This window comes from Ursus americanus, chromosome 18, assembly GCF_024610735.1.
Source record: "Ursus americanus isolate L20-20 chromosome 18, mUrsAme1.1.p, whole genome shotgun sequence".
NCBI classification, from domain to species: Eukaryota; Metazoa; Chordata; class Mammalia; order Carnivora; family Ursidae; genus Ursus; species Ursus americanus.
Genome location: NC_142144.1, coordinates 46,528,261 through 46,556,088, shown reverse-complemented (window position 1 = coordinate 46,556,088; position 27,828 = coordinate 46,528,261). Strand labels below are relative to the sequence as shown.

Below are 27,828 nucleotides of genomic sequence, written 5' to 3'. Positions count from 1 at the left end.
CGACGTGGGGACTTGATCCCAGAACCGTGAGATCATGACCTGAGTGGAAACCAAGAGTCGGCCGCTTAACCAACTGAGCCACCCAAGCGCCCTCATATCTTGTAGAGATTACTTTTAAAAAATTAAATAAAAAAACAAAACAAAAATTTATATGTGACACAGGAAAGTGAATATTTGAAATTGACCAATCTCTCCTTCTTCTTCTTCTTTTTTTTTTTTTTTGATTTTTTTTTATTTATTTGGGGGGGGAGAGAGAGAGAGAGAGCCCATAGAGGGAGAAGCAGACTCCGTGCTGAGCACAGAGCCTGACTAGGGGCTCGATCCCAGGACCCTGAGATTATGACCGAGCCAAAGGCAGACGCTTAACCGACTGAGCCACCCCGGTGCTCCCCAACCCCAGCTTCTATTTATATCGTACTTTTTGTCTTAGACATAATTAAACCTCTATGAACTAGGAGGCCCCTGGATCTGTACTTTTTTTTAAGTCTGTAATGAATTTTGGGGAATAGAAGTAAATGGTTATACATCTACGGAGTATGAGAGATTGGTATTTAAAATGGTATATTTTATTCCTGTATAACTATTAAGAATAAGAGATTTTGACCATAATAGCTAACATTCAGTAAGTGAAATATCCTGGATTAAAAAATTTGATGTATATACTGACACAGGCAGCGTTTAGTGATAATTTATTTTAGAGAGCTTTTCAGTTATTACGGTTCAAACAAAAGTGGTTTTCTGGTTAGCCTTCCACCAACTAGAACCGTTCTGGTTAGTCAAGGTACTGTAATAGCTTACTGTCTTTTCTTGTGAGAGTGAAGCCAGGGGCCCAGCAGAAGCCAGCCTGAAGACTGAACGACATACAGCGTCTTGGATGCTTTCAACAGTTTTCTCCGGAGATGCCTGCTGTGGGAATTGACTTAGCTGGGTAGTGGGGAACCCTTCCATGAGGAGTAGGACACTCCTTATGCAAGATTCCCTTCTACCTGACTGGGTTGGAGTCCTATCCTGTGCAGCACAGGTCCTTGCCATGAAGAGGAAGATGAAGGCTTGGAGGATACCGTCCGCAGTTCCTATTTTTCTGTGCCTGGAGTCCCTTCATTAGCATAGATAACCGAGAAATGCCTATGTGTGTTACTGTTAAATTAAGTGAGAAGTGTGCATGTATTGTTTCATGGAGAATGTGTCTTTCAACTATTCTGTTGTGGAAAACCTAAGTAGCAAGATAGGGTCATTTATTTTTGGACTTTGTACTTTAAAATCAATGTAGCCTGTGTTCTCTGATTTGTTAGAAGGATACATAGAAAGGCAAACTGGAGAAGTTGGATCTGGTGGGGGGATGTTTGTCAGTAAGCCGATCTTCTTTTAGTCTTTTTTTCTAAATATGAAAGGGAGCTTTTTTTTTTTTTTTTTTTTTTTTGTTCCCTGTTGTGATTCATACTGGTTTTATTTGGTCCTTGCAATTGTGCCCTGTTCTCTGTGAATACTTCTTATTGTTCTTTTGTAATCACTGCTCAGTGTTAGCACCATATTTCATTGATTCACAAACGTTTTTTTCACATTTTAGCAGCTTTGAAATTGGGTTGCATCTAGTAATTCGTGACAGCAGTTGTTTTACAGTTGGTATTGCCTGCACCATTGCGAACTTGGCCATTATTTTCTAAATGAGTCTGAAGGAACTCTTTCGCTAATATAAAAGCAAAATTCTAAATTCTAAGGTGCGTGATGTAACATAGATTGATGGGCAGCCTTTCTTCCTCAGCGGTACAGAAAAGAATGGTGCATCTTGCAGTTGATAGCCAGTTGCATTCAATGAAATATGGTCTGTTTTGTAAACAGGCACCAAAACTGTTCACTGGTCTTCAATTCTTGTTACTGTCCCTTTAACTAGGAGGTAAGAGACAGTTCTTGGTCTAAACTTAATATTCATGTAAACGAGTGATTTATATTACAAAACTGAGGTCATCAAGCATCAAGGTCTTAAGTCATTTCCAATGCGTGAAACACAAAAAGAAACAAAGGAGGAGGGGATGCTCTGTTCTTGGGTGAGCTTTTCTGGAGACTGCAAGACTGACAGGGATTCACAGATGTATCATACGTTGGTCCAAGTGCGGGATCAACACTTCTGCAAGTGGAGCGTTTTTTTTTCCAGCCCGTACGCAGGATGGCTGTCATTGCGGGCCTACGGCTCTAAGACAGCAGAGCAGTGTTGGGGAGTGCTGAGGAACCAGGAGAGTGGAGTGGAGGTGGTATGAAGAGCAATATATATGTATTTATGTCATCAGCACTCCTCTATAAGAGTCTTAGATTGAATTTTGGGCTTTTTGACCAAAGCAGGATCTGGGAACATTTTAGAGATTTATGAGACTAAAAGCTTATGAAAGGGCTGACACCTATGAGAAAATAATAAAGAAATGAAATCATAGAGCCTACGCGAGAGAGAACGGTTGTGGTAGGGGGAGCCCTGTTGGTTCAGATCTGTACGGGCCATGGTCGTAAAGATGGGGATGAGTTTTCTCCGTCTTCATTAAGGGCGTGATGAAGCATGATGGATTTCATTTAGATGCAAAAATGATTTTAAAAGCTGTGGAGTTTCTCATTTGTCTCACGGTTTAATGGATGAAGCAATCTCGCATTATCTTCTAATACTAAGTGACAGCAATTTGAACTGAAAACCTGGCAATTTTCTTAACATCTATGTACTGTAGTTTGCTTATTAGGATAAGAATGCTTACCTTGAGAGTTGTTATGAAGCTAAGAAATTATGTATGTAGAATGCCTAATTCACCGCCTGCCGCAGAGCGCACTCTCAAATGAATGGGGATTTCATTACCACCTGACTGGCGGGCACACTCATATTCCTATCACCTAGTATTTTTTTTTTTTCATATCAACTAGTAGTGACAGGAGTTACCTTCAAATGCACTAATTGGAGAGAACTTCTGATGCCATGTATTTATTGATTTTTTTTTCTTTTTTTTTTTAAGGCTGTGGGTCATCTAATTGCTGCAGTCCTGAAGGAAAATGGTTTTTCAGAAAAGATCCACCAATCCACAAACCAGGTCTGTATTCAACTTTGTGCCTGAGTTCTATTCAGTTACTGCTCCCAGCTGCACATAGGCGCTCCTCATGTCTCAGGTCACCGTAGAAATGATTTCAAACTGGTTTTGTTCGTTTGTTTTTTGGTTTACCATGTTCTTCTTCCAAATTCTTTTTTTTTTTTTTAAGATTTTATTTATTTATTTGTCAGAGAGAGAGAGAGCGCGCGCACGCGTGAGCACAAGCAGGGGGAGCGGCAGAGGGAGAAATACGCAGAGGGAGAAGCAGGCTCCCTGCTGAGCGGGGAGCCTGATGTGGGACTCGATCCCAGGACCCTGGGAGCATGACCTGAGCCGAAGGCAGATGCTTAACCGACTGAGCCACCCAGGCATCCCCCTTCTTCCAAATTCTTTACAATTTTGAAATCGGTTACAGTAGATTCCGGGAAGGAGATATAGAGGGGGTGGTGAAGGGGCGTATTCTTGTGACTCTTCGTGAAACATAGCATGAGTAGAATGAGGGTAGACATGCCTTAGAGAAGGTTGGTAGGATTTCCTCTGAGGGAATCTTTTCGTTTAATGGAGAAACTGAACAGAGCAACGTTGTTTGGATATAGGAGACTGCTCCTACTTAGGGTGCCCCGAATAGGAGTTCTAAGTTGGAAAGGTCATGCCTTGGTACTTGGAGCTGAAGGAGAATTTCCATACCATGCATGGGGCAGGAGAATGCCAAGACTGAAGCAGTGCTCAGCTTCCTGAGATGGAGACCATTGGGTTTTGGTCAACCCATGTTGTAGATTTTGACCTGCTGGTTGGAAATTCCACTTAAGTGGGTGCTCTCAGGTAAACTCTGTGGAGAATGTAGAGGATGGAAATAAAAGATTTTTTTTTTCACGAGAGAAATAATTGATTTCCTTTCTCTCACATGCTTTTCTTTACCCACTCGTACTGCTTTTGATTAGCTACTGCAAGTTACATCTGTTTCCAGCGTCTGCTGCCATGTTGAAATCAGTGCAGAGGCAAACTTCACTAATTGGCATTTATCTGGTATTTGTATGTTGTTGTATAAATTAGGTTTTCTGGAAACCCTGATCTTAATCCTGCCTATAATCCCATTATGTACTCTGAGGTGATCTAGTGGTTTTACTTAAACAGCCGGGATTTATTGAATGTCAAATCCCTGTGACTGTTTTCTCTTCTATTAATAAATGAATGCTTACTTCCACAAGGGCACAGTAATACCAGAGGCAAGATTTTTTTATTCATTTATTTCGTTTTTCTGGTCTATAATGGAGTAATGACATTTGGAACTCTTTGATATTGGCCATACAGGTGAATAAAATTTCCTTCTGAATAAAAGCCTGGAATATAACTATTTCTCTCCTGCCGTGACCGTTAACTGCATTGTTCTGTTATAGTGGGATCTGAAGATTGAAAAGCCTCAGAGCCAGCTATAGTGGAAAAGTGGGCACAATATGATGTTGATTTTCATTCTTTCAGTTATTCTGTGGGAGCTGAGGATCTTATTTTTTTTCTCAAATTATGTATTTTTCTAATAACTTATGTCAGGAAGAGGGAAAAATAGCTTCATGATGTGTTCTTAAAACAAAACAAAACCCAAACCGCATGTAAATCTAAATGGACTTAACCCACAATACATTCAAGTATGGGTTTATCATTAGTCGTAAACCTCTGGTGGGGTGGGTCATGGATTCTTGAGGAAGTAATGAAAGCTAGAAGCTCTGTCTTTCAGAATAAAGATCTTACATTTACTTACGTGCCCTTTCGGTGCTTTTCTCTCAAAGATGACAGATTCACGGTCTGAGGGGGCAAAAAGTCAGTTTCTTTCTTTCTTTTTTTAAAGATTTTATTTACTTGAGAGAGAGAAAGAGAGAGAGCGAGCACAAGCAGGGGGAGAGGCAGAGGTAGAGGGAGAAGCAGACTCCCCCCTGAGCAGGGAGTCCGACAGGCTGGATCCCAGGACGCCGCGATCATGACCTGAGCGAAGGCAGACGCTTAACCGACCGAGCCACCTGGGCGACCCAAGTCAGTTTCTTTCTTGACCACAACAGTTTTCTAGGCTTTTGTTGGAAGCCATGGAAATAGCAGCTTGCTGATCCCCCCATCACTGCCTTTCCCCTGGGCCCACATTAGACTTTAGTAACTTGGGGCAGGGGCATTGCAGGGGGTGGTGGGGTGCTTAGAGGTGGTAGAGATTGCTGGTAAGAGGGCAGAAACACGTTCTGAAAGTGTTAACTGCATTTAGGGCTTACACCATAGGCATGATGCGGAGTTCAGCCTGGACGAACAGCTAGGTTGCTATCGATGGTGCCTGGTTGAAGGGCTTGGTTGGAGCGCTGTGCGTGAGTCACGTCTTAGTTTCGATCCCGTCAGTTTCCTTGGGTTGCTCAAAGTCAAGTCATACCCCGGTCTGCAGCCAGACTTACTTTGCAGCGGGGACACCAGAGGGGCAAGAGTGGCTGTGTCAGAACGCATCCATTATCTCTCCTGGAAAACCGACTTGAGTTTATTCTACAAATGGTGGGACAACAGCATCATCTTTGTATCGGAAAGCTAGCCCACTGTGAACGAATGACGCTTCGATGAATGGCTGGCGGTGTGCACGCCTTTGCTGCTCATCAGAAGTGTCCTTTAATCACTGGTTTGATTGCAGACTCCGGCTTTGAACTTGCTGTGGGAGAAGTGTTGCAGTGATAATGTGGTGGTTCGAACAGCCTGCTGCGAGGGTCTCGTGGCCCTTGTCGCTCAGGATCACGCGGAGTTCAGCTACGTGCTCAATGGGCTCCTCAACCTGATTCCGTCCACCAGGTAGGTCTTCTTTCCTTCGCATTTGATCAGTAAAACACATTTTTAGAAGAAAAAAAAAAGTCACTAATTTGGCATTAAAGGTCAACATTCACTCTACTTGCCAGTTGTTTTTCTTCCCCTTAAGATGTCATGCAGTGATTATGTGCTGATTTAAACTCTATATTCTTGGAATTTGTGGTCATTTGCTGTACTTAAGCCTTCAGGGCTTTTTGAGGCCCCGTTCTTTCTCTCTCTCTCTCTTTTTTTAAGATTTTATTTATTTATTAGAGAGAAAGAGAGCACAAGCAGGGGGAGCGGCGGAGGGAGAGGGAGAAGCAGGCTCCCCACTGAGTAGGGAGCCTGACGCAGGCCTCGATCCCAGGACCCTGGGATCATGACCCGAGCTAAAGCAGACGCTTAACCGACTGAGCCACCCAGGCACCATTCTGAGGTGGTCAAACAGGACCATATTTGCACCATGTCGTGGAAGTGAGCGTCTCTTCTAAAATGTTCCTTGAAAAGGAGATGCCGCTTTTTGCTTCAAAAAATGATCTTGATCTGTATGCCTTCAATTCAGCCTATTTTAAATCATTTAGGCATCTGCTCCCTTCTCCCAGTTTTTACCCAGCCACTGGCCTCCTCCTCCGTGGGATTGCTCGCTCTCCTTGTGTTTTTTATCGTAGTGTCCTCAGAAGTGAACACCTAATCTTTTTTTCCTGCTTTCCGTGGAGAAGGAGTACAGCTGTCACAGGCCGTCTGTGGAAGGCGGCCTCCTGGGCCTGTAGTCTGTTAGGTTGAATAACCTCTGGCCTTTTCATCTTTCTTCACAAATCTTATTTTGTTCTCTTAGATCATCTCTTTGTATCTTTCTGGAACCTTGATTTTTCTCTCTAGTGTGTTGTCTCTAGTTAGAAACTCAAGCCCTTTAGTGTGGCATACTTGCCCTTCCCCAGACTGCCTCCAGCCTTCTGTTGGGCCTGTGTTTTCTGCTGTGAACCCTCTTCTCCAGCCGGACACAGCCCTTCCCTATTCCGGAGCCTCTGCATGAGCTCCACTTCTGCATGGAAGGTTTCTTCCTGTTCTCCTCCTGACATCATCTCCTTCATCCTTCAGGGTTCAGCTCAGATGTCACCTCTCCTGGCCAGATAACTTCTCTCTTCCCAGCTGGGCTACTTGCTCTTTCATAGTATTTTTTTTAAATCTGTATTTTCATATTGAGCACAGTTTTGGACAGTAATTCGATGTCCAGTATTTCCGAATAAGTAAGAATTTGATCATGGCTAAAAACTTAATCATTTTCTGTCTTTTTCTGTGTGTGCACGCCCACACGTGTGTGCCTGTTTGTGTGTGCACACGTGCGTACATCTTTACAAAAGTAGTTTTGAAGAGGCTTTTAAAAAGTTGAGTTGAATGTGTCTCTCTTTTAACTTATTGGTTGATCTTAAGCAGGCCATATAGATTTTGCCTTATGCCTTTTTTTCAGATGCAGGTAATGGTATTTGTTTCCCCTGAAAATAGATTTCACTGAAATGCCTTAAAATTCATAAACACAAACGTAAAATCTACTTGTATGTGTAGCTATACTATTTATATTCAGAAGTAAGTATCAGCAGCTAAGGAGCCAGGGTAATGTCTCTATGTGAGGAATAATTAGAGCAGGTTAGATTATACCTTTTTTTTTTTTAAGACTTTATTTTTAAGTAATTTGTACACCCAACATGGGGCTTGAACTTATAGCCCTGAGATCAAGAGTTGTCTGCTCTACCAGCTGAGCCAGCCAGGTGCCCCAGATTATACCTTTAATTCCAGAAGGTTATGTTAGAAGGGGTGCCTGGGTGGCAGAGTGGTTAAGCGTCTGCCTTTGGCTCAGGGCGTGATCCCGGCGTTCTGGGATCGAGCCCCAAGTCAGGCTCTTCCACTCTGAGCCTGCTTCTTCCTCTCCCACTCCCCCTGCTTGTGTTCCCTCTCTCGCTGGCTGTCTCTATCTCTGTCGAATAAATAAATAAAATCTTAAAAAAGAAAAAAAAATTATGCCATGTGGGGTGTCCTTCATCCCTCAGTTTAAGTCTGTCATTACTATTGTAAACGGAAAAGCATAAGATGTGCTGATAGTGAAGCAGCATGTTATCTGTCTATGTTATAATTTGTCAGTAACCTTAGATTTTTTTTTAAATTTAAAAGTGTATTTTTTGGGGGCACCTGGGTGGCTCGGTCTGACTGTTGATTTCAGCTGAGGTCACGATCTCAGGGTCGTGAGATCGAGACCTGCATTGGGCTCTGTGCCCAGCTTAAGATTCTCTCTCTCTCTCTCCCTCTGCCTGCCGTCTAAAAAATTAGACCAAAAAATTTTTTATTTTTTGAATAAGCAACACAGTCACATGGAAAAAACCCTAAAGGGTATATGAGGCAAGGTGTCTGTCTTATTCCTGTATTTCAGTTTTTCTCCTCAGAGGCAAAACTCTTACCAGATCTTATTTTCCTTTTAGAGATGTTGTATGTACATATAACTGACAATGTATGTGTTTACATTTTTCCTTAAGAAAAAAACCAAAATTAATAGCCTACCGTACACAGTATTTATTTTTCGTTCTTTGGTCAAAAAAATATATCTTGGAGATTGTTCTTTAACAAAAATGAAGTGCTTTCTAATTTTTTCGAGCTGCATAATATTCCATTGTGTGAATATGCCATAATTTACCAAATCCCTATTGTTTTCAATTTTTTTTCCTATTATAGGCAGTGCTTCATTGGGTAATATGAAACATATAGGTGACCGTTAGTTTTCAAGGGTCATCGGAAACATGGTCAAGACATAGAAGAAAGCCTTGTATTTTATAGTAAACCTATATAGGAATTTTAACGATTGGAAGATCCTGGGGGGAAATTTTTTTTTAAAGTTTCTTATCTGAGAATGTTCTTGACTAACTTAAAAGCCACAGGGAGATGGAGACAGGGTAGACCTTGAAGCTATCCAGTTTAATTTTTGAATCAATTTGGTGATGATATATGTTATATAAGTGCTACGTTTTATTTATTGTTGCCAGTAGAGATAATAATTATGTGTGAAGAATTTTTTCTTTTGCTTTATTTCAAGTAGCAGAGCTTTGTGGTTTGCAAAGATTACAAAGACTACACTTTGCATTGTTTCTGTCTTTAAAAAGAAACCAACCAAAATGAGAATAAATGTAAGAAATTAAATTAAATTTAATTAAAAACAGGAGACCCAAACAGCCTTCTCCTTCAAATGCTGCTCAGGGAATTTTGTGACATAGAACACCATCTTTTTACCATGCAGATGGAAGCAAAAAGAAAACTGGGGCACTAGTACTTACATTGCACAAAATAGCCTTTAAAACAAAGACTGTAACAAGAAACAGAGAAGAACACTACCTAATGATAAAGGAGACAGTCCAACAGCAGGATATAACAATTTTAAATATGTATGCACCCAACACGGGAGCACCTAATACATAAAAAACAACTATTGACAGGGGCGCCTGGGTGGCACAGCGGTTAAGCGTCTGCCTTCGGCTCAGGGCGTGATCCCGGCGTTACGGGATCGAGCCCCACATCAGGCTCTTCCGCTATGAGCCTGCTTCTTTCTCTCCCACTCCCCCTGCTTGTGTTCCCTCTCTCGCTGGCTGTCTCTATCTCTGTCGAATAAATAAATAAAATCTTTAAAAAAAAAAAAAAAAAAAAAACAACTATTGACAGACATAAAGGAAGGAAACAGTAATACAATAATAGAAGACTGTAACACCCCACTTATATCAATGGACAGATCATCCAGACAGAAAATCAACAAGGAGACAGTGGTTTTGAATGATATGTTGGACCAGATGGACCTAACAGGATATATCCAGAACATTCTATCCAAAAATAGTGGAATACACATTTCTTTTCAAGTGTACGTGGAACACTGTCCTGAATAGATCACAAGTTAGGCCACAAAACAAATCTCAATAAATTAAAAAAGATTGAGATCATATCTTGTACTTTTTCTGACCACAACAGTATAAAACTAGAAATAAAAATCAAACAAACATACAGTCCCCCCCCCTCCCCCACATTTATCTTTGGGATATAAAAGCAGGAATGACTTTGACATTTCCCTCTGCTTCTTGCCTGAGACATTGTGGATCTTCAGTTTCCAGCATTTAAATTTCTACTGGTCTCTGGATTTCCCTTCTTCAAAGAGAGATTTATAGAATCTAGAGGCACCCTGGGAACAGAGCCACACAATAATTGCTCAGCTTTGACGGAGAACAGGAATTCTAAAGTGTAATCTTTTCATTTTGCTGAACTGCTAGTGCATCCTTCAGGAACTGAGAGAGAGATTGAGAGAGGGAGGGAGTGAGCCATAGTGAGAGGCAGCCTTCTGTAGAACAGAGATTTAGAGAATGTAGGTTCTGGAGCTTTCTCAGCATTGCAGTAAATGTTGAAAGGGGCAAGGAAAGATGGAAGGCAAAGTCTGTGAGGTCGTCTCCCCTAGCCTTATAACCTGCTTCTTGGCTCTTTGTAAATCTAGTCTATAAAATTCTCTTGGAACATGTATGGAAGCCCCCCCCCCCCGCCTCCCGCCATTCAACGTACAATTTCAGAAACATTGGTCTAGAGCGTGCTACACTGTATAGTCTAACTTTGCAAAAGACTTGACATTTGCAAAGGTCTGGTTGTCTAAGCTTCAGGGAGTGGCTGGGAAAGTGTCTGGCTCCGTTTGAGAGACTGTTCCCTTCAAAGGAATAGTTTGATGTCTAAGAGTGTTCTTGGTTCAAAGCTGAGGCAACATGAAACAATTGTAAACTAGTTTTTATAGCTTCTGTAAACAAAGAAATGGATTTAAGAGGTCTAAAATGTTCTTTTAATCAGTAAGGAAATTTGAAAAAAAAATTATTCCCTAGGGAGGGTGAAGGAAAGAAGGGGGACCACAAAGGAAATACAGTAAGGAAATCATTATCACCAGTTAAATGTGAATTTTGAAATTAAACAAACTGAAATTAAAGTGAATGATACATGGTAGCATGTACTTTTCTTGTCTCTTAAGGAACTGCTTGTTTTAAGTTTAGATTGTTTTAGATTTTGTTTATTTTTGTTTTACATTGGATTTATCCTGAGATAACGATTCCCAAGGCAAGTTTTTCCATTTTTCTGTTCTTAGATCCCGCCCCCCCCCCTTACCGCACTAGCTTCTAGGCTTCTAGAAAGCTCATGCAGCCATTGTTGTAGTTGCTTAGTAACGGGATTGTGCATAAAAACTGTACTCTCCTTTGGAACCAGGTATTCAGTTTTCGATATTGAGATATCATGACAGCCTGTAATTTTAGTTCAACTGCTTCCCCAACCCCTTCCTTCTTTTAAAAAATGTGTTCGGGAGGATGGTTGTGTGCTAGATAAACTAGGCTGGCCCTTGATTTCTGTGCCTTTTGTGCTTTTAAATAGGGGAGAGACCTGCAATTTATGTATTTGGGGAAAATAAAGTGTGTTAAGGTGTGAGAGATTAAAGTCTATTTCCTGAGATTCCTAAAGGAAAGCCTACTTTTTATTTTATTTTTTTTATTTTTTGAAGGTTTTATTTATTTGAGAGAGAGAGAGAGAGCACGCAGGGGAGGGGCAGAGAGAGGAAGAGAGAGAATCCTAAGCAGACTCCATGCTGAGCTCAGATCCTGATGCGGGCGGGGCTTGATCCCAGGACCCTGAGATCATGATCTGAGCCAAATCCAAGATTCGGACGCTTAACTGACTGAGCCACCCAGGCGCCCTGCAAAGCCAGCTTTTTAATGAAATCTTGTGTAGACTGTTAAAAATGCCCGTAGTGGGGGCGCCTGGGTGGCTCAGTCGTTAAGCGTCTGCCTTCGGCTCAGGGCGTGATCCCGGGGTCTTGGGATCGAGCCCCACATCAGGCTCCTCTGCTGAGAGCCTGCTTCTTCCTCTCCCGCTTCCCCTGCTTGTGTTCCCTCTCTCGCTGGCTGTCTCTATCTCTGTCAAATAAATAAATAAAATCTTTTTTTTTTTTTTTAAATGCCCGTAGTGGTCCTGACTGAAGCTGATGGATTGAGTGAGTCTTTGATCATAGATTGATGAAGATCCAAGTTGTTTAAAAATGATTCTAAGGACTACTGGGAGTTAATATTTAGGGTAATTTAATGAGAAAAATTCTCATGTCTCTGGCTCTTGTCTTTTATTGATGACTCTGTTCCTTGCGAAACTTGTTTCTTTCTCTTGCAGGCAATGGGTAGCAACTGAGGAGACAATGTATTCATATCTTGTACTATGGAAGCTTTTCTGTACTATTTAGGTTCTCCATTTTTATTTTATTTGGCAGGAGAAGAAGCATCAAGGAAGGATGCCTTCATGAGATTTCCCCACGATTTAAGGGGTACAGTCATAGCATGCTTTCATCTGTAGTTGGGGTGTCAGTATTTTTCATGAATTTGGGATGGTTTCAGGTTTATATCTACATGGGTATCTTTGCTCATTTCACCCTTATCTGAGAGTGACAGAATCATTAGACCATGCCTGTTTCCCCATCGTGTCTTCTAAATATTCCTTAAGCTGTTTAGCTTGTTTCCAGATGTTTTTCTTTTCTTTTCTCCAATCCTTTTTCTTTCCCTAAAATCCCAGAACCTCTCTTAGCTTGCAGCTCGTAACCAGAAAAGTGATTCCAGGCACTTTTTTCGTCTAGGACATTCTGCCCTATTTCTTTTCAAGTTCCTTGATCTGGTTGAAGGCTTTGTTTGTCTCAAAATCTTCCGTTGTAAGAGCCATGTGTTTGTGCTAAGATGTTTCTAGGTGATTTAGGAAAAGCAACGACTGAAACACATGTTACTGTTATAGTGGGAAATGGCTTCAGAAGAAATCAGGCTGTTTTCTGGGACTGAGAAGACAAATGAGTATGTGGAACTTCCCCAAGCAAAAAGTCAATAACATTATATTTCTTAGATTTTTTTCTTAAGCATAATTTTTTGTCATTTATTCAAGCCTGGGTTCCCCAGAACTGTTTTTGATTTCCTTCCTTTCTTCCTGGTCTTCTTTGTCTCTCTCTCTTTTCTCGTATAATTTTATAACGAATTTAGAAAATGATTTGTTGATCATTAATCTAGTGTTTAACGTTCTCTTATTTGCTGGCGACTTACTGTGCTTAAGGCTGACCAATTATTCTTTCTGGTGAAAAAGGAGACTTGGCCACATTTGTACCATTTGTTCCCATAATACCCAGCGATGCCCCCTTCGGAGATAATTTGTGTCATTCTCTTCAACCCAGACCCTTGTCATTCTCATCCCTGCTCCAAAAATTAGTATGGGTCCTTCCTTGTCCCTCATATTTGGAATATTTCAAAAGCAAAGAACCAAGCATTATTTGAAGTCTTTCCCGAGGGAGACTGAGCATACATGAGCAGTGTTTCACGCTGTCATCGAATCAGCCCCACACAAAGCAAACCTGATGCGTGCTCTGCGTGTGCCTGGTAGTAACCGTACTATATTTACCTAGAGAAAAGCCGGTTTTGTGGGTGGCTTTAATTACTGTAGTTTGTACAGCTTGACCAAAAATGTTTTCTTTTCTTTCTTAACTTATTTATTTCTTTGGAAACCTCCGGGTCGTTACTGACCCACAGCCCCTCTCATGATAAGATCTGCGCCTTGGCTCTTAGGCCCAGTGAAAATCGAGGTTCCTTTTCCCATTGCCTCTTGCTGCTCCGCTTGTAGCGCAGGCCTGAAGTTTCTGTTGCCGTCACTGAGAGGGTTCTCGAACCCATTCAGCTATTTCCGGCACCTTCCTAAGGAAGAACCTGTCCCAGCTGGTCTTCACAGAAGGATTTTGTAGCAGGTTACTGAGTGTGTTAGGACTCTTCCGGCTACAAGTTGCAGAAACCCACTTGAACTAATTTGAGCATAAAAGGGTGCTTTTATTTTTTTGGTCAACGGGTGTCCCCCAGGACCCAGGAACAGGGATGCAGCCGGGCCTCAGAACTGAATTGGATACAGACTGTGTTTCTCCCCTCTTGCCGCAGACCGAGTCTCTCTGCCTCGAATCCCCAGGGCAGCACCTGCTCCTGGGTTCCTGGCTCTTAGGTATAAGAGACAGCCAGCGGAGGTTGGCCACAGTTATGGATTTCCAAGGACCTGCGTGTGTGAGATGTTCTCTCTGGACCAGTCAGATCTGCCAGGGGCCATGTGTTAGTTTCCTGGGGCTGTTGCAACAAAATGACCACAAATTTGGTGGCTTAAAATAACAGAAATTTATTATTTCACAATTCTGGAGGCTAGAAGTACCAAACCAAGGAGGCCACAGGATTGGTTCCTTCTGGAGGCTGGGAGCACATGTTCCATTTCTTTTCTTTTCTTTTCTTTTCTTTTTCTTCTTTCTTTCTTTCTTTTCTTGATTTTATTTATTTATTCATGAGAGAGAGAGGCAGAGGAAGAAGCAGGCTCCCTGCAGAGCAGGGAGCCTGTTGTGGGACTCCATCCCGGGACCCTGGGATCATGACCTGAGCCAAAGGCAGATGCTTAACCAACTGAGCCACCCAGGCGCCCCTCCATTTCTCTCTCTTAGCTCCTGGTGGCTGTTGCAACCCTTGGCATTCCCCGCCTTGTGGCTGCACAACTCTGTCTTTTCAGGCCCTCCTGGTCTGTGTGTCTGTTTCTGCTCCCCCTCCCCTTGCTCTTAGAAGTATACCAGTCATTGAATCTGAGGCCCACCCTGGATGATCTGATCTCAAGATCCTTAATTATATCTGCAGAGACCCTATTTCCGAAGAAAGTCACGTCACGGGTACCAGGGGATAGGACTTAGATGTATCCTTCTGCGAGACACAATTTAACCCTCTAGAGTCTGTGTCTTCACTGTGTGAACATATGTGTGCTAGGTTCCCTACACGGAAACCACATGAATGGGGAAGGAGTGGCAAGTCCTCACACAGGAGACTGAAACACTGTTTGCAAGGAGTCTTCTGCACTAGGATTGAACTTGGAGGAAAGCCATGACTTGGGAAATAGGTATTGTTCAGCCCCTCAGCTCAGCCGTAGCTTTGAACTATAATTGTGCGTACGTGACTAATGTTAGACCAGTGTTGCTCTGACAGGGCTAGAAGGAGGAGACATGGAGTGGATAGAGAGTCATTGTCAAAGGTAACATAACTGTGTTCCTGTGATGGTGAGATGCCACTGTGTTTTCCATTGTCATCATCCTCTGGAATATTCTTTTGAAACTACGTATTTCCTCTCCAAACAGTAACAATGGTAGAAACAACCACTGGCTTTATTGTCAGGGGGACTAAGGGAAGGAAATCAGCTTATAGTGTCACACAAAAAAATTACCAAGAAAATTTTGGATAAAGTTGGTGTTTAAAAGAGGAACTTTTTGGGGCACCTGGGTGGCTCAGTCGTTAAGCGTCTGCCTTCGGCTCAGGGCATGATCCCAGAGTCCTGGGATCGAGCCCCACATCGGGCTCCTCCGCTGGAAGCCTGCTTCTTCCTCTCCCACTCCCCTGCTTGTGTTCCCTCTCTCACTGGCTGTCTCTCTCTGTGTCAAATAAATAAAAATAAAATCTTTATAACTGTTTCCTTGGCTGTGCAGAAGTTTTTATCTTGATGAAGTCCCATAAGTTCATTTTATCTTTTGTTTCTCTTGCCTTTGGAGATGTGTCATGAAAAAGGTGCTTTGGCCGATGTCGTAGAGGTTGCTGCCTATGTTCTCCTCTAGAATTTTGATGGATTCCTGTCTCACATCGAGGTCTTTCATCCATTTGGAGTTTATTTTTGTGTATGGTGTGAGAGAGTGGTCAAGTTTCATTCTTTTGCATGTAGCTGTCCAGTTTTCCCAGCACCATTTATTGAAGAGACTGTCTTTTGTCCATCGGATGTTTTTTCCTGCTTTATCAAAGATTAGTTGCCCAAAGAGCCGAGGGTCCATTTCTGGGTTCTCTATTCTGTTCCATTGGTCTATGTGTCTGTTTTTGTGCCAGTACCATGCTGTCTTTGTGATCACAGCTTTGTAGTACAGCTCGAAATCCGGCATTGTGATGCCCCCAGCTTTGTTTTTCCTTTTCAACACTTCCTTGGAGATTCGGGACCTTTTCTGGTTCCATACAAATGTAAGGACTATTTGTTCCAGTTCTTTGAAAAAATGTGCTCGGTATTTTGATCGGAATTGAAAGTGTAGATTGCTCTGGGTAGCATGGACATTTTATTTATTTATTTTTATTTTTTATTTTCTTAAAAGATTTTATTTATTTATTCGACAGAGATAGAGACAGCCAGTGAGAGAGGGAACACAAGCAGGGGGAGTGGGAGAGGAAGAAGCAGCTCATAGCAGAAGAGCCTGATGTGGGGCTCAATCCCAGAATGCCGGGATCACGCCCTGAGCCGAAGGCAGACGCTTAACCGCTGTGCCACCCAGGCGCCCCAGCATGGTCATTTTAACTATGTTAATTCTTCCGATCCACGAGCATGGACTATTTTTCCATCTTTTTATGTCTTCCTCAATGTCTTTCAAGAGTGATTTATAGTGTCTAGAATATAGGTCCTTTACGCCTCTGGTTAAATTAATTCCAAGGTAACATATGGTTTTTGGTGCTATTATAAATGGGATGGATTCCCTAATTTCTCTTTCTTCAGTCTCGTTATTCGTGTATAGAAATGCAACTGATTTCTGAGCATTGATTTTGTATCCCGCCACATTACTGAATTGCTCTATAACTTCTAATAGTTTGGGAGTGGATTCTTTTGGGTTTTCAATATAGAGTATCATGTCATCTGCGTAGAGAGACATTTTGACTTCTTCTTTGCCGATTTGGATATCTTTTATCCCTTTTTGTTGTCTGATTGCTGTTGCAAGGACTTCTAGTACTATGTTGAATAATAGTGGCGAGAGTGGGCATCCTTGTCGTGTTCCTAATCTTAAGGGAAAGGCTTCCTGCTTTTCCCCATTGAGAATGATATTTGCTGTAGGCTTTTCATAGATGGCTTTTATGAGATTGAGAAATGTACCCTCTATTCCTACACTCTGAAGGGTTTTAATCAGGAAAGGATGCTGTATTTTGTCAAATGCTTTTTCTGCATCAATTGAGAGGATCATATGGTTCCTGAGACTTTTCTTGTTGATATGATGTATCACGCTGATTGATTTGTGAATGTTGAACCACCCTTGCATCCCAGGTATGAATCCCACTTGGTCATGATGGATAATCCTTTTAATGTACTGTTGGAGTCTATTAGCCAGGATCTTGTTGAGGATTTTGGCGTCCATATTCATTAGGGAAATCGGTCTGTAATTCTCCTTTTTGATGGGGTCTTTGCCTGGAGGCAGCCCACGGAATGGGAGAATATATTTGCAAATGACACTACAGATAAAAGACTGGTATCCAAGATCTACAAAGAACTTCTCAAACTCAATACACGAGAAACAAATAAACAAATCAAAAAATGGGCAGAAGATATGAACAGACACTTTTCCAATGAAGACATACAAATGGCTAACAGACACATGAAAAAATGTTCAAAATCATTAGCCATCAGGGAAATTCAAATCAAAACCACACTGAGATACCACCTTACGCCAGTTAGAATGGCAAAAATAGACAAGGCAAGAAACAACAATTGTTGGAGAGGATGTGGAGAAAGGGGATCCCTCCTACATTGTTGGTGGGAATGCAAGTTGGTACAGCCACTCTGGAAAACAGTGTGGAGGTCCCTTAAAAAGTTAAAAATTGAGCTACCCCATGACCCAGCCATTGCACTACTGGGTGTTTACCCCAAAGATACAGACGTAGTGAAGAGAAGGGCCATATGCACCCCAATGTACATAGCAGCAATGTCCACAATAGCTAAATCGTGGAAGGAGCTGAGATGCCCTTCAACAGATGACTGGATTAAGAAGTTGTGGTCCATATATAATATGGAATATTACTCAGCTATCAGAAAGAACGAGTTCTCAACATTTGCTGCAACATGGATGGCACTGGAGGAGATAATGCTAAGTGAAATAAGTCAAGCAGAGAAAGACAATTATCATATGATTTCTCTCATCTATGGAACATAAGAACTAGGAAGATCAGTAGGGGAAGAAAGGGATAAAGAAAGGGGGGGTAATCAGAAGGGGGAATGAAACATGAGAGACTGTGGACTATGAGAAACAAACTGGGGGCTTCAGAGGGGAGGGGGCTGGGGGAATGGGATAGACCGGTGATGGGCAGTAAGGAGGGCACGTATTGCATGGTGCACTGGGTGTTATACGCAACTAATGAATCATCGAACTTTACATCAAAAACCGGGGATGTACTGTATGGTGACTAACATAATATAATAAAAAATTATTAAAAAAATAAAAAATAAATAAAATCTTTAAAAAATTAAAAAAAAATTTTTTAAAAAGAGGAACTTTTCCTATAATTTTAAAAAGTTTTTATAGGGAATTTCAAAAGTAGGTAGAATAATTAATTAATTGGGGGAGGCGGGGAGCAGCAGAGGGAGAGGGAGAGAAAGAAAATTTTAAGCAGGCTCCACACCCAATTTGGAGCCCAACTCGGGACTCGATCTCATGACCCTGAGATCATGACCCGAGCTGAAATCGAGAGTTGGAAGCTTAACCGACTGAGCCACCCTGGTGCCCCCTAGACCCACTCTTTAGAAGCACTGGGGTAGGGGGCAGATGGGAGGAGGGATTTAAGTTTCAGAAGTTGCACTGTTATTTAATGATTTTCATGTATAACAAATGAATTAAGAGGGAAGCGAGTGAAAGCAAATGGCATCTTCCAAAGGGGACTTCGAGACCACTCTGATCTTAAGTCACAGGAACCATCTAATATTCTTCAGATTCTCCTAGGAGTTCATGTGCAGTGTGGTGAGTTTAGCTGCACGGTGGGCAGTCTTCAATACAGTAGTTAAATCTCTCTTTACCACACTGAATATTTATCTTTTACTTTACTTATTCTATCAGGAGTCTTAAGTTGGTTTTAGTGTTAGAATTACAAGAATTAAGATATATTAAAAAAAGCTCCAACAAAACCTACCTGCCTCCCTTCCCTCAATAGGGTTGTTTCGTTGCTTGATAACACAACAGGTATTTTATTAATTTTATCTTTCCTCCTATTCCCTCATTTGCTAAATATACAATCCTTGAGATGAAGGGCTTATAACTACAACTAGTAATACTATTCATATCAGTTTATTTAGTAGTAAACTAAATAACAAATTTTAATAAATAAGTTATCAGATACGGTCATGTCAGTGTGCACGTGTAAAATCACGTAATGGTAGAGCTAGCAATTACCTTGAGAGGTTTCCTCTGCAGTCAAGCAAGACAATATCTTAGCTGTCTTCCATCCAACTATCATCTTTTAATTCGCATTGTTATTGCCTATCTCCTGTATACCTGTGCTTGGTGCTATGATATCATGGTGAGGAAAGCAGAACTAGTCGTTGTACTCGTGATGCCTTTGGTTTAGAGCCAGGGCCTGCGACAATCACATAGTCGCACAGTTAGGTATTAAACTACATTCAGGGGTGTCTGGGTGGCGCAGTCGTTAAGCGTCTGCCTTCGGCTCAGGGCGTGATCCCGGTGTTATGGGATCGAGCCCCACATCAGGCTCCTCCGCTATGAGCCTGCTTCTTCCTCTCCCAATCCCCCTGCTTGTGTTCCCTCTCTCGCTTGGTGTCTCCATCTCTGTCGAATAAATAAATAAAATCTTAAAAAAAAAAAAACTACATTCAGACAAAATACACTGTGCTGGGAGTCCCTTTACTACCGTCCTGATGAAGTAACACCTAAGATGAGACCGAGGAATGAATAGAATTTATCCAGGCAGACAGGAGAGGGTAGGCTTTCCCATTACAGGAAATAGCATGTGCCAAGTCCCTATGGTGGGAGGGACGATGGCTCGTAGGAAGGCCTAAAAGAATGTCAAAAGCTGGGGCCCCTGGGCGGCTCAGTTGATTAAACGTCTGCCTTTGGCTCAGGTCATGATCCCAGGGTCCTGGGATCCAGCCCTGCGTGGATCTGGGGTCAAGCCCCATGCTCAGTGGAGAGTTCGCCTGTCCCTCTGTCCCTTTCCCAGCTCCTGTGCACTGTCTCTCTCTCTCTCTCTCAAATAAACGAATCACATCTTTACAAAAAAAAAAAAAAAGTCAAAAGCAAAGGGAGAGTGGTTTGAGATTAATCTGGGAAGGTAGGTGGGGCCCGGTAATACAGTTCACAATGGCTAATCTTGAGGATTTGTGTCTTTATCCTGAGTGCTGAGGGAATGTACCGAAGTATTTATCTAGTGGGAATCAGGGGTTTCAGAAAGGCCACTCTAGCTACAACATGCACATAATATTGAAAGTGTTGGAGGGTGCATAGGTGGCTCAGTCGGTTAAACATCTACCTTCGGCTCAGGTCCTGATCCCAGAGCCTCAGGATCGAGCTCTGTGTTGGGCTCCCTTCTCGGTGGGGAGCCTGCTTCTCCCTCTCCCTCTACCACTCCCCCTGCTTGTGCTCTCTTGCTCTCTCTCCGTCAAGTAAATAAAATCTTTGTAATTGTGTTGGGTTTTGGGCAGGCACAATGGATATAAGGAGGTGAGTTTAGGGAGCTATTGGTATATATCAGGTGAAGGAAGATACCTGCCTGCTTGCACTAGACGTGGAGGGAAATAGATGGATTTGTGAGATGTAGAAAGGGTGAAGTTGGGCTACCTGGGTGGTGTGGTCAGTTAAGCATCTGACCCTTGGTTTCATCTTAGGTTGCAATCTCAGGGTCATTAGATCGAGCCCCACGTTGGGCTTCTTGCTCAGCGTGGAGTCCGCTTAGGAGAGGACCCTCTCCCTCTGCTCCTCCACCCCACGTTCTCTCTGTCTCAAATAAATAATTTTTTTTAAAAAAGGGGGGTGAAGCATTTGAGGTGGATTAAATATGAGGATGAGTGACAGGAATATGTCAAAGGTGACTCCTTGATTTCTGACTTGCCTAACAGGTAGCTAGGGAACATGGAAAGAAAAGGTGCATGGGAGGAGCAAGAGGTGGGTTTTAGACATGTTGAATTGGAGGCACAGTTCCCACCCGGATGTGGGAATATCTAGTAACACATTGTACTATGGGTAAGTTAGTCACAATATGTAACCAGATCTTTTCTGTCCTGATTAAAGCCTTCACTTCAATTCGTTCAAGAACTCTTCTCTGTATGTCTGTCCACAGAGAACCTGCTTACTAAGGGCTAATTCCAATTCCTGCAAATGTTCTTCAGAAGTCTGCTTTTCCATATTAACCTGTTTTTGTGTCTGTGCCAAACTGTGCCGAGCGAGAGGTCCTAAATAATAGATACCATGGCTATTTCATTGTTTACTTAAATTTCTGCTTATATTATCCATCTAGGAGATCAGACTTACTCTTCTATTTGTGTTCAGCAAGTCCTTCCTCACCGTGAGATTATAAATCTCTTTCCCCCCTTTTTTCACTAATAGAAAAATGAAAGTGGTGCATACTTCTTTGAAAACTCAAACAATGGCACGAGTAGGTAGTGAAAGCAGTTAGGTGGTAAAACTGTTCCTTTTGTCATTGTGTCTCTTCTTCTTTTTTAAAAATTCAATTTCTTTTTGGGCTCTGGTGAACACTGGAAATTAGAAGACTCGGGGCTCCTAGCGTGTTTCAGAGATGCCTTCGAATCTTAACTTGGTTCCCTTTGGAATATAGAAGGGGCTAGGGTGAGGGTCTGCAGTCAGGACCAGGCCTGTGGAATCAGGGACCAGCTAATTCCATTGAAGTTGGAGCCCCATTTCTAGACCTGTAAAGAAAGTATCTGTAAGTACGTACACTCTAAGTGTTTTAAAATTGGGTAATCCATTCCTATGTATATGGTTCTAAAACTTGCATTTTTCACTTAATACGTATTGGATAGCTTTCCATACATCTTTTCACATCTTTGTTAACAGCTGCGGAGTATTCTTCATTATGAATGTATCATATTTTATTTTATTGTTATTTTTAAAGATTTTGTTTATTTGAGAGAGAGAGAGCATGAAGGAAGGGCGTGCTTGTGCCCATGAGGCAGGGGCAGAAGGGGAGAGGGGGATGAGCAGACTCCCTGCTGAGCCAGGAGTCCAAGGTGGGGCTCGACCTCAAGACTCCGAGATCATGACCTGAGCTGAAACCAAGAGTTGGATGCCCCCCATGCACCCTAAATGTATTATATTTTAAACATTTCTCTATTGACAAACATGTTTTTCTTCTTCCATTTTTTAAGATAACAAATGCAGTGTAATCTTTTGGCTACGAAAGGGTATTTCTTTTTTTTTTTTTTTAAGATTTTATTATTTATTTATTCGACAGAGATAAAGACACCCAGCGAGAGAGGGAACACAAGCAGGGGGAGTGGGAGAGGAAGAAGCAGGCTCATAGCGGAGGAGCTTGATGTGGGGCTCGATCCCACAACGCCGGGATCACGCCCTGAGCCGAAGGCAGACACTCAACCGCTGTGCCACCCAGGTGCCCTGGAAAGGGTATTTCTATACGATGGGTTCTCGAAAGTGGAACTTATGGGAGAAAGGGTATATACATTTAGAATTTTTTTTTAATGGATTTAAACATTTATGAATACTGTCACTTTGCTCTTTATGAAGACCGAACCCATGGGAGCACTTGGCTGGCTCAGTTGGGGAGAACATGCTTGATTTCAGGGTTGAAAGTTCAAGTCCCACGTTGGGTGTAGAGATTACTTGAAAAAAAAAAAAAAAAGACTGAACCAATGTATACTCAACCTGAAAGTGTTTATTTCCCCATTCACTCATCAACACTGAACCTTATTCTTCTGTGATTTGCATATCTATATTCTTTGCTCATCTTGCTATTATGTGATTAGCCTTATTTTGTTGCTTTTCTTGTTTTTTTTGGATAGTAACGCTTTTTCCTATATGTTGTTAAGCATTTCATCTTGGATGATCTCTTGTCTTAACTTAATGTTTTTTCTCCCCTAAAAACCCTCCCCACTAACTTTTTTAAAACGTATCTGGAATTTTAGTTATAGGTTGTCTTTCTCTCTCTCTCTTTTTTTTTTCCACACTCTCCCCTCCCCTCTTCCAAATCCTCTCTGAACAATTGCTTTAAACTTCATAGTCACATTTGAAAAATGTTAAAGACTTGAATATAAGTTCTTCTGGTATTCATTCTGACCAGTTCTTTGTAGTCTGTCTCTTTCTATTTTGTCAGTTCTTTTGTATGCTTTATCTTTTTCTTTCTTTCTTTCTTTAAATAACAGACTTATTGAGATAAAATTCTCATAGTGGAAAATCATCCTTTGAAAGTATATAACTCAGTGGTTTGAGATATATTTACAAAATTGTGCAGTTACCATGTATTATCTTTTAACTGGAGCACTTATTTGAGAATTTCAGAGTATAATGTCTGAAAGTATTTCTTTTATCCTCATACATTACTCTTAGTTTTCGGGGGCGAGGTTAGACTTATTAAGTTATATAAACCATTCTATTTCCATTTTATTTCCATGTATATTTCTTCATTCGGTATTGCAGATGAGAATTCTGATGCCAAATTAGAAATGATGTCAGTCTAATGGTCTTTATTTTTTTTAATTATTATTTTTTAAATGGTCTTTATTTTATTTTATTTTTTAAGAGAACAGAACTCTTCTGGTTTTTTTTTGTTTGTTTGTTTGTTTTTAGATTTTATTTTATTCATTCCACAGAGACAGAGACAGCCAGCGAGAGAGAGAACACAAGCAGGGGGAGTGGGAGAGGAAGAAGCAGACTCATAGCCAAGGAGCCTGATGTGGGGCTCGATCCCATAACGCCAGGATCATGCCCTGAGCCGAAGGCAGACACTTAACCGCTGTGCCACCCAGGCGCCCCTAAATGGTCTTTATTTTATAAATTTTATCTTATAAATCTGAGAGGTCATAGGATTTTCCTTTTATCTTTGGATTTGAGAAATGTCAGCAATTTTTTTCATGAATCTTGCCTAGCACTTGGTAGCCTTTGTAATTTGAAGACATAGTTTCAATGAAAAATTTTTCTATCTTGTCTTTGGTTTTCGTTCTGCTAGTGGTTATTTTTTCTTCTATTTCACCATTTTAATTTTCAGTACTAATCAAACTGATTTATTTAAAAAATTTATTTAAAAGATTTTATTTATTTGAGAGAGAGAGAGAGAGAGAGAAGAGAGAGAGAGAGCACAAACAGGGGGAGGGGCAGGGGGCGAGGGAGAAGCAGACTCACCACTGAGCGGGAAACCTAATATGGGGCTTGATCCCAGGACGCTCAATGTACTGAGCCACTCAGGTGCCCCTAATCAAACTATTATTGTAACCTCTTTCTGCAGTCATACAGAATTCAATAGAAATTCAGTTTTTTAAGAGTAGATCTCAGATACAGAGTAACAGTGGCTTAAAAACAAGAAAAAGAGGGTTTTGTGAGGAGAGATGGAAAATACTAGGAGGTAGGGTAGGTTTGGGTTTGTAGGTAGGTTTAGGCACATTCCAGTTTTGAGCGTTTATGAACTCTGATGCTTGTGTTTGCGTAGTAGCCTCATCTGTAAACAGGGAAAACATTACAATCTTTATGATACAGTTGCATGTATTAGATTACCACAGTTTATTGAAAAAATAACCAGGTTCTTTGCTGACATACTCTTAGTTATTCTTTATAACAACACAAGAGGTGGGCTTATTATCATGATTCTCGACTATATAGATGAGGATGCTGTGGCTTCTAGGTGTTAAGTGCCTTGCCCCACGTTCCCTAGTTAATTACAATTAAAGCAGGGGTTTAAATAATAGTTAATCTGAAACCATCCCTCTCAGCCCACTTGAAATATTTAATCTAAATAATTATTTAGTTGAATTTAACTGTTATTTGAGTGGATTTGTTATTTGATTGATGCCATCATTTTTCAAAACTTATAATCTATTCATGCTACACTCTCACTTAAAATATAGTACACTTACTTATTTACACAGTAAGATCTGGTCCACAAATAAGGCCAAACAAGACTGAATTTAAGGGTTAGAAAACTGGAGGGGCGCCTGGGTGGCTCAGTCGTTAAGCATCTGCCTTCGGCTCAGGGCGTGATCCCAGTGTTCTGGGATCGAGCCCCATATCAGGCTCCTCCTTTGGGAGCCTGCTTCTTCCTCTCCCACTCCCCCTGCTTGTGTTCCCTCTCTCTCTGCCTGTCTCTCTCTCGGTCATATAAATAAATAAAATCTTTAAGAAAAGAAAGAAAGAAAGAAAGAAAGAAAGAAAGAAAGAAAGAAAGAAAGAAAGAAAATAAGAAAGAAAAGAAGGAAGGAAGGAAGGGAGAAAGAAAGAAAGAAAGAAAGAAAGAAAGAAAGAGGGGCACCTAGGTGGCACAGCGGTTAAGCGTCTGCCTTTGGCTCAGGGCGTGATCCCGGCATTATGGGATCGAGCCCCACATCAGGCTCCTCTGCTATGAGCCTGCTTTTTCCTCTCCCACTCCCCCTGCTTGTGTTCCCTCTCTCGCTGGCTGTCTTTATCTCTGTCAAATAAATAATTAAATCTTTAAAAAAAGAAAGAAAGAAGGAAAGAAAGAAAGAAAGAAAGAAAGAAAGAAAGAAAGAAAGAAAGGTTAGAAAACTGGAGTTCAAGAAAGAAAGAAAGAAAGAAAGGTTAGAAAACTGGAGTTCAAGGGCACCTGGCTGGCTAAGCGGTTGAGCATGCAGCTCTTGATCTTGGGGTCGTGAATTGAAGCCCCATGTTGGGTGTAGAGATTACTAAAAATAAATAAATTAAAAAAAAAAAGGAAAACTGGCATTCATTTATTAGCCTCAATAGTTCTGTGAATGAAATGCAAATATGATGTATGTGTTTTTCTCTGGGATTCTACTGCTTTTTTAAAGTGGTAGATGCCCCAAATTGGTTAAAAATCATAGGTCTGTATGGAGGTTCCTCAAAAAATTAATAACAGAATTACCATATGACCAGTAATTCTACTATTGGGAATTTACTCAAAAGAAAGTGAAAATACTCATTAGAAAAGATCTATGCATCTCTGTGGTTTTTTTGTGCACCTCTATGTTTATTGCAGTATTATTTACAATAGCCAAGATATGGATGCAACTCAACTGTCCATTGATAGACGAATGGATAAAGAAGGTGTGGTGTTTATATACAATGGAATATTACTCATCCATAAAAAAGATTGAAATTTTGCCATTTGCGGCACCACGGATGGCCGGGGAGGGCATATAATGCTAAGTGAAATAAGTCAATCAGAGAAAGACAAATATCACATGATCTCACTCATATGTGGAATTTAAGAAACAAAACAAATGAACAAAGAAAAATAGAGATAAACAAAGAAACCAGACTCTTAAATACAGAGAAGAAAGTGATGGCTGCCAGAGGGAAGGTGGGTGGGGGTGATGGGTGAAATTGTTTAAGAGGATTAAGAGTACACTTATCTTGATGAGCACAGAGGAGTGTATAGAATCGTTGAATCATTATATTGTACACCTGAAACTAATATAATGCTGTATGTTAATTATACTTCAATAGAAAAATAGGTCTGTTACCTGTCTTCTCTAAAACTCTGATCATATGAAAAGTAAATCATTAGATGAGGAAAGGTGAGTCACAAACGTGAGCCACATATATAATTCAAAATTTTCTCATAGCCATATTAAAAAGTTAAAAGAAATAGGTGATGTTAATTTTAGTTATATATATTGTATGCCCCATGTTTCGAAAATATTATTTCCGTATAGATAGAGTCGATATAAAAAATTACACATAACATTTTATATTCTTTTCCGTGTCCTAAGTCTTTAAAATCTGGTGTGTGTTTTACGCTTCTAGCACATCTCAGTTTGGATTAGCTGGAGTCCGTGTGCTCAGCGGTCATGTATGGCGGTTGGCTACTGTATTGGACAGTATGGGCAAACCTATGTCAGTTCGAAAACTCGAAATGTAAAAGATTACACTAAATAACACCTCACATAATTGCCCCCAAATAATACCAATGGATTGAGTCCAAGTCTTGTCCTAGCCTAAAAATAAACAGTGATTTGTAACTTGCTGTATTTTGGGTAGTAAATGACAATAGACGGTAAGCACTTAGGGGAGTACTTAGCTTACAACGGATGCTCTGTAAATATCAACAGCCGTGATTTAAAAAATAATTCCTTTTTTTCCTATTGAACAAGCAATATTTTTTTATTTCTAAATTTCTTCATTCCCCGGGGAGAACCTTATTTAAAAAGGGCAGGCTAATTTGTGACAGTAAGGATGAACCTGGAGGGCATTATGCTAAGTGAAATAAGACAGAGAGAGACAAATATGAGTGGTAACACTTATATGTGGAATAAAAAAAAAAAGCCAAACTCCTAGAAACAGAGTGGAATGGTGGTTGCCAGCGGCTGGGTGGGAGAAGTGGGCAGAGGTGGGTCAGAGGATGCAAACTTCCAGTGAGAAGGTGAACGCGTTCTGATCATCTAACGTACAGCGTGGTGACTGTAGTTAACAATACTCTGTCGTATACTCGAAATTCCTGTGAGGAGATCTTTAGCATTCCCACCAAAAAAAAGAAAGAAAAGTATGTGAGTTGATGGATGTGTGAATTATAAAGTGGTTGCCATAATTACGTTAATGTATGCGTATATCACATTGTATATTTTAAATATACTACAATTGTATTTGTCAATTTTACCTCAGTAAAGCAGGAGAAAAATTCCATGTCACAATTAAAAAAAAATTAATAACGAAAGAAAAAGGGCAGGCAATTCTCATCTTTGTTTCTTTTTTTTTTTTCTTTCTTCTTTCGTTTTTTTTTTTTTTTTTTAAATATATTATCCTCCTACCTCTTACAGAGAATAAAGAAAAAAATTAAGGTTTTATTCCCCACTCCCATTAACTTTATTTTATTGGGGGTTATTTGCTCTGAATGGTCCCCTGGCCCACATTTTTGAGTAGCTAATCCATTTCATATGTCTGGTTATTATTCATGGTCTACTAATATTTATAAATGAAGGACTTAATTATTCAGTA

At 40.9% G+C, this 27,828-nt stretch overlaps 1 protein-coding gene across 1 annotated transcript in view; it reads left to right on the top strand.

The window, feature by feature from the left end:
- Positions 1 to 27,828, top strand: part of FOCAD (focadhesin) — a 302,415-nt gene that overhangs the window by 30,552 nt on the left and 244,035 nt on the right. The window contains exons 3-4 of the mRNA XM_045780633.2: positions 2,988 to 3,062; positions 5,713 to 5,867. Of these exons, the coding sequence (XP_045636589.2) occupies positions 2,988 to 3,062; positions 5,713 to 5,867 (230 nt within the window). The remainder of the gene's footprint in view (positions 1 to 2,987; positions 3,063 to 5,712; positions 5,868 to 27,828) is intronic.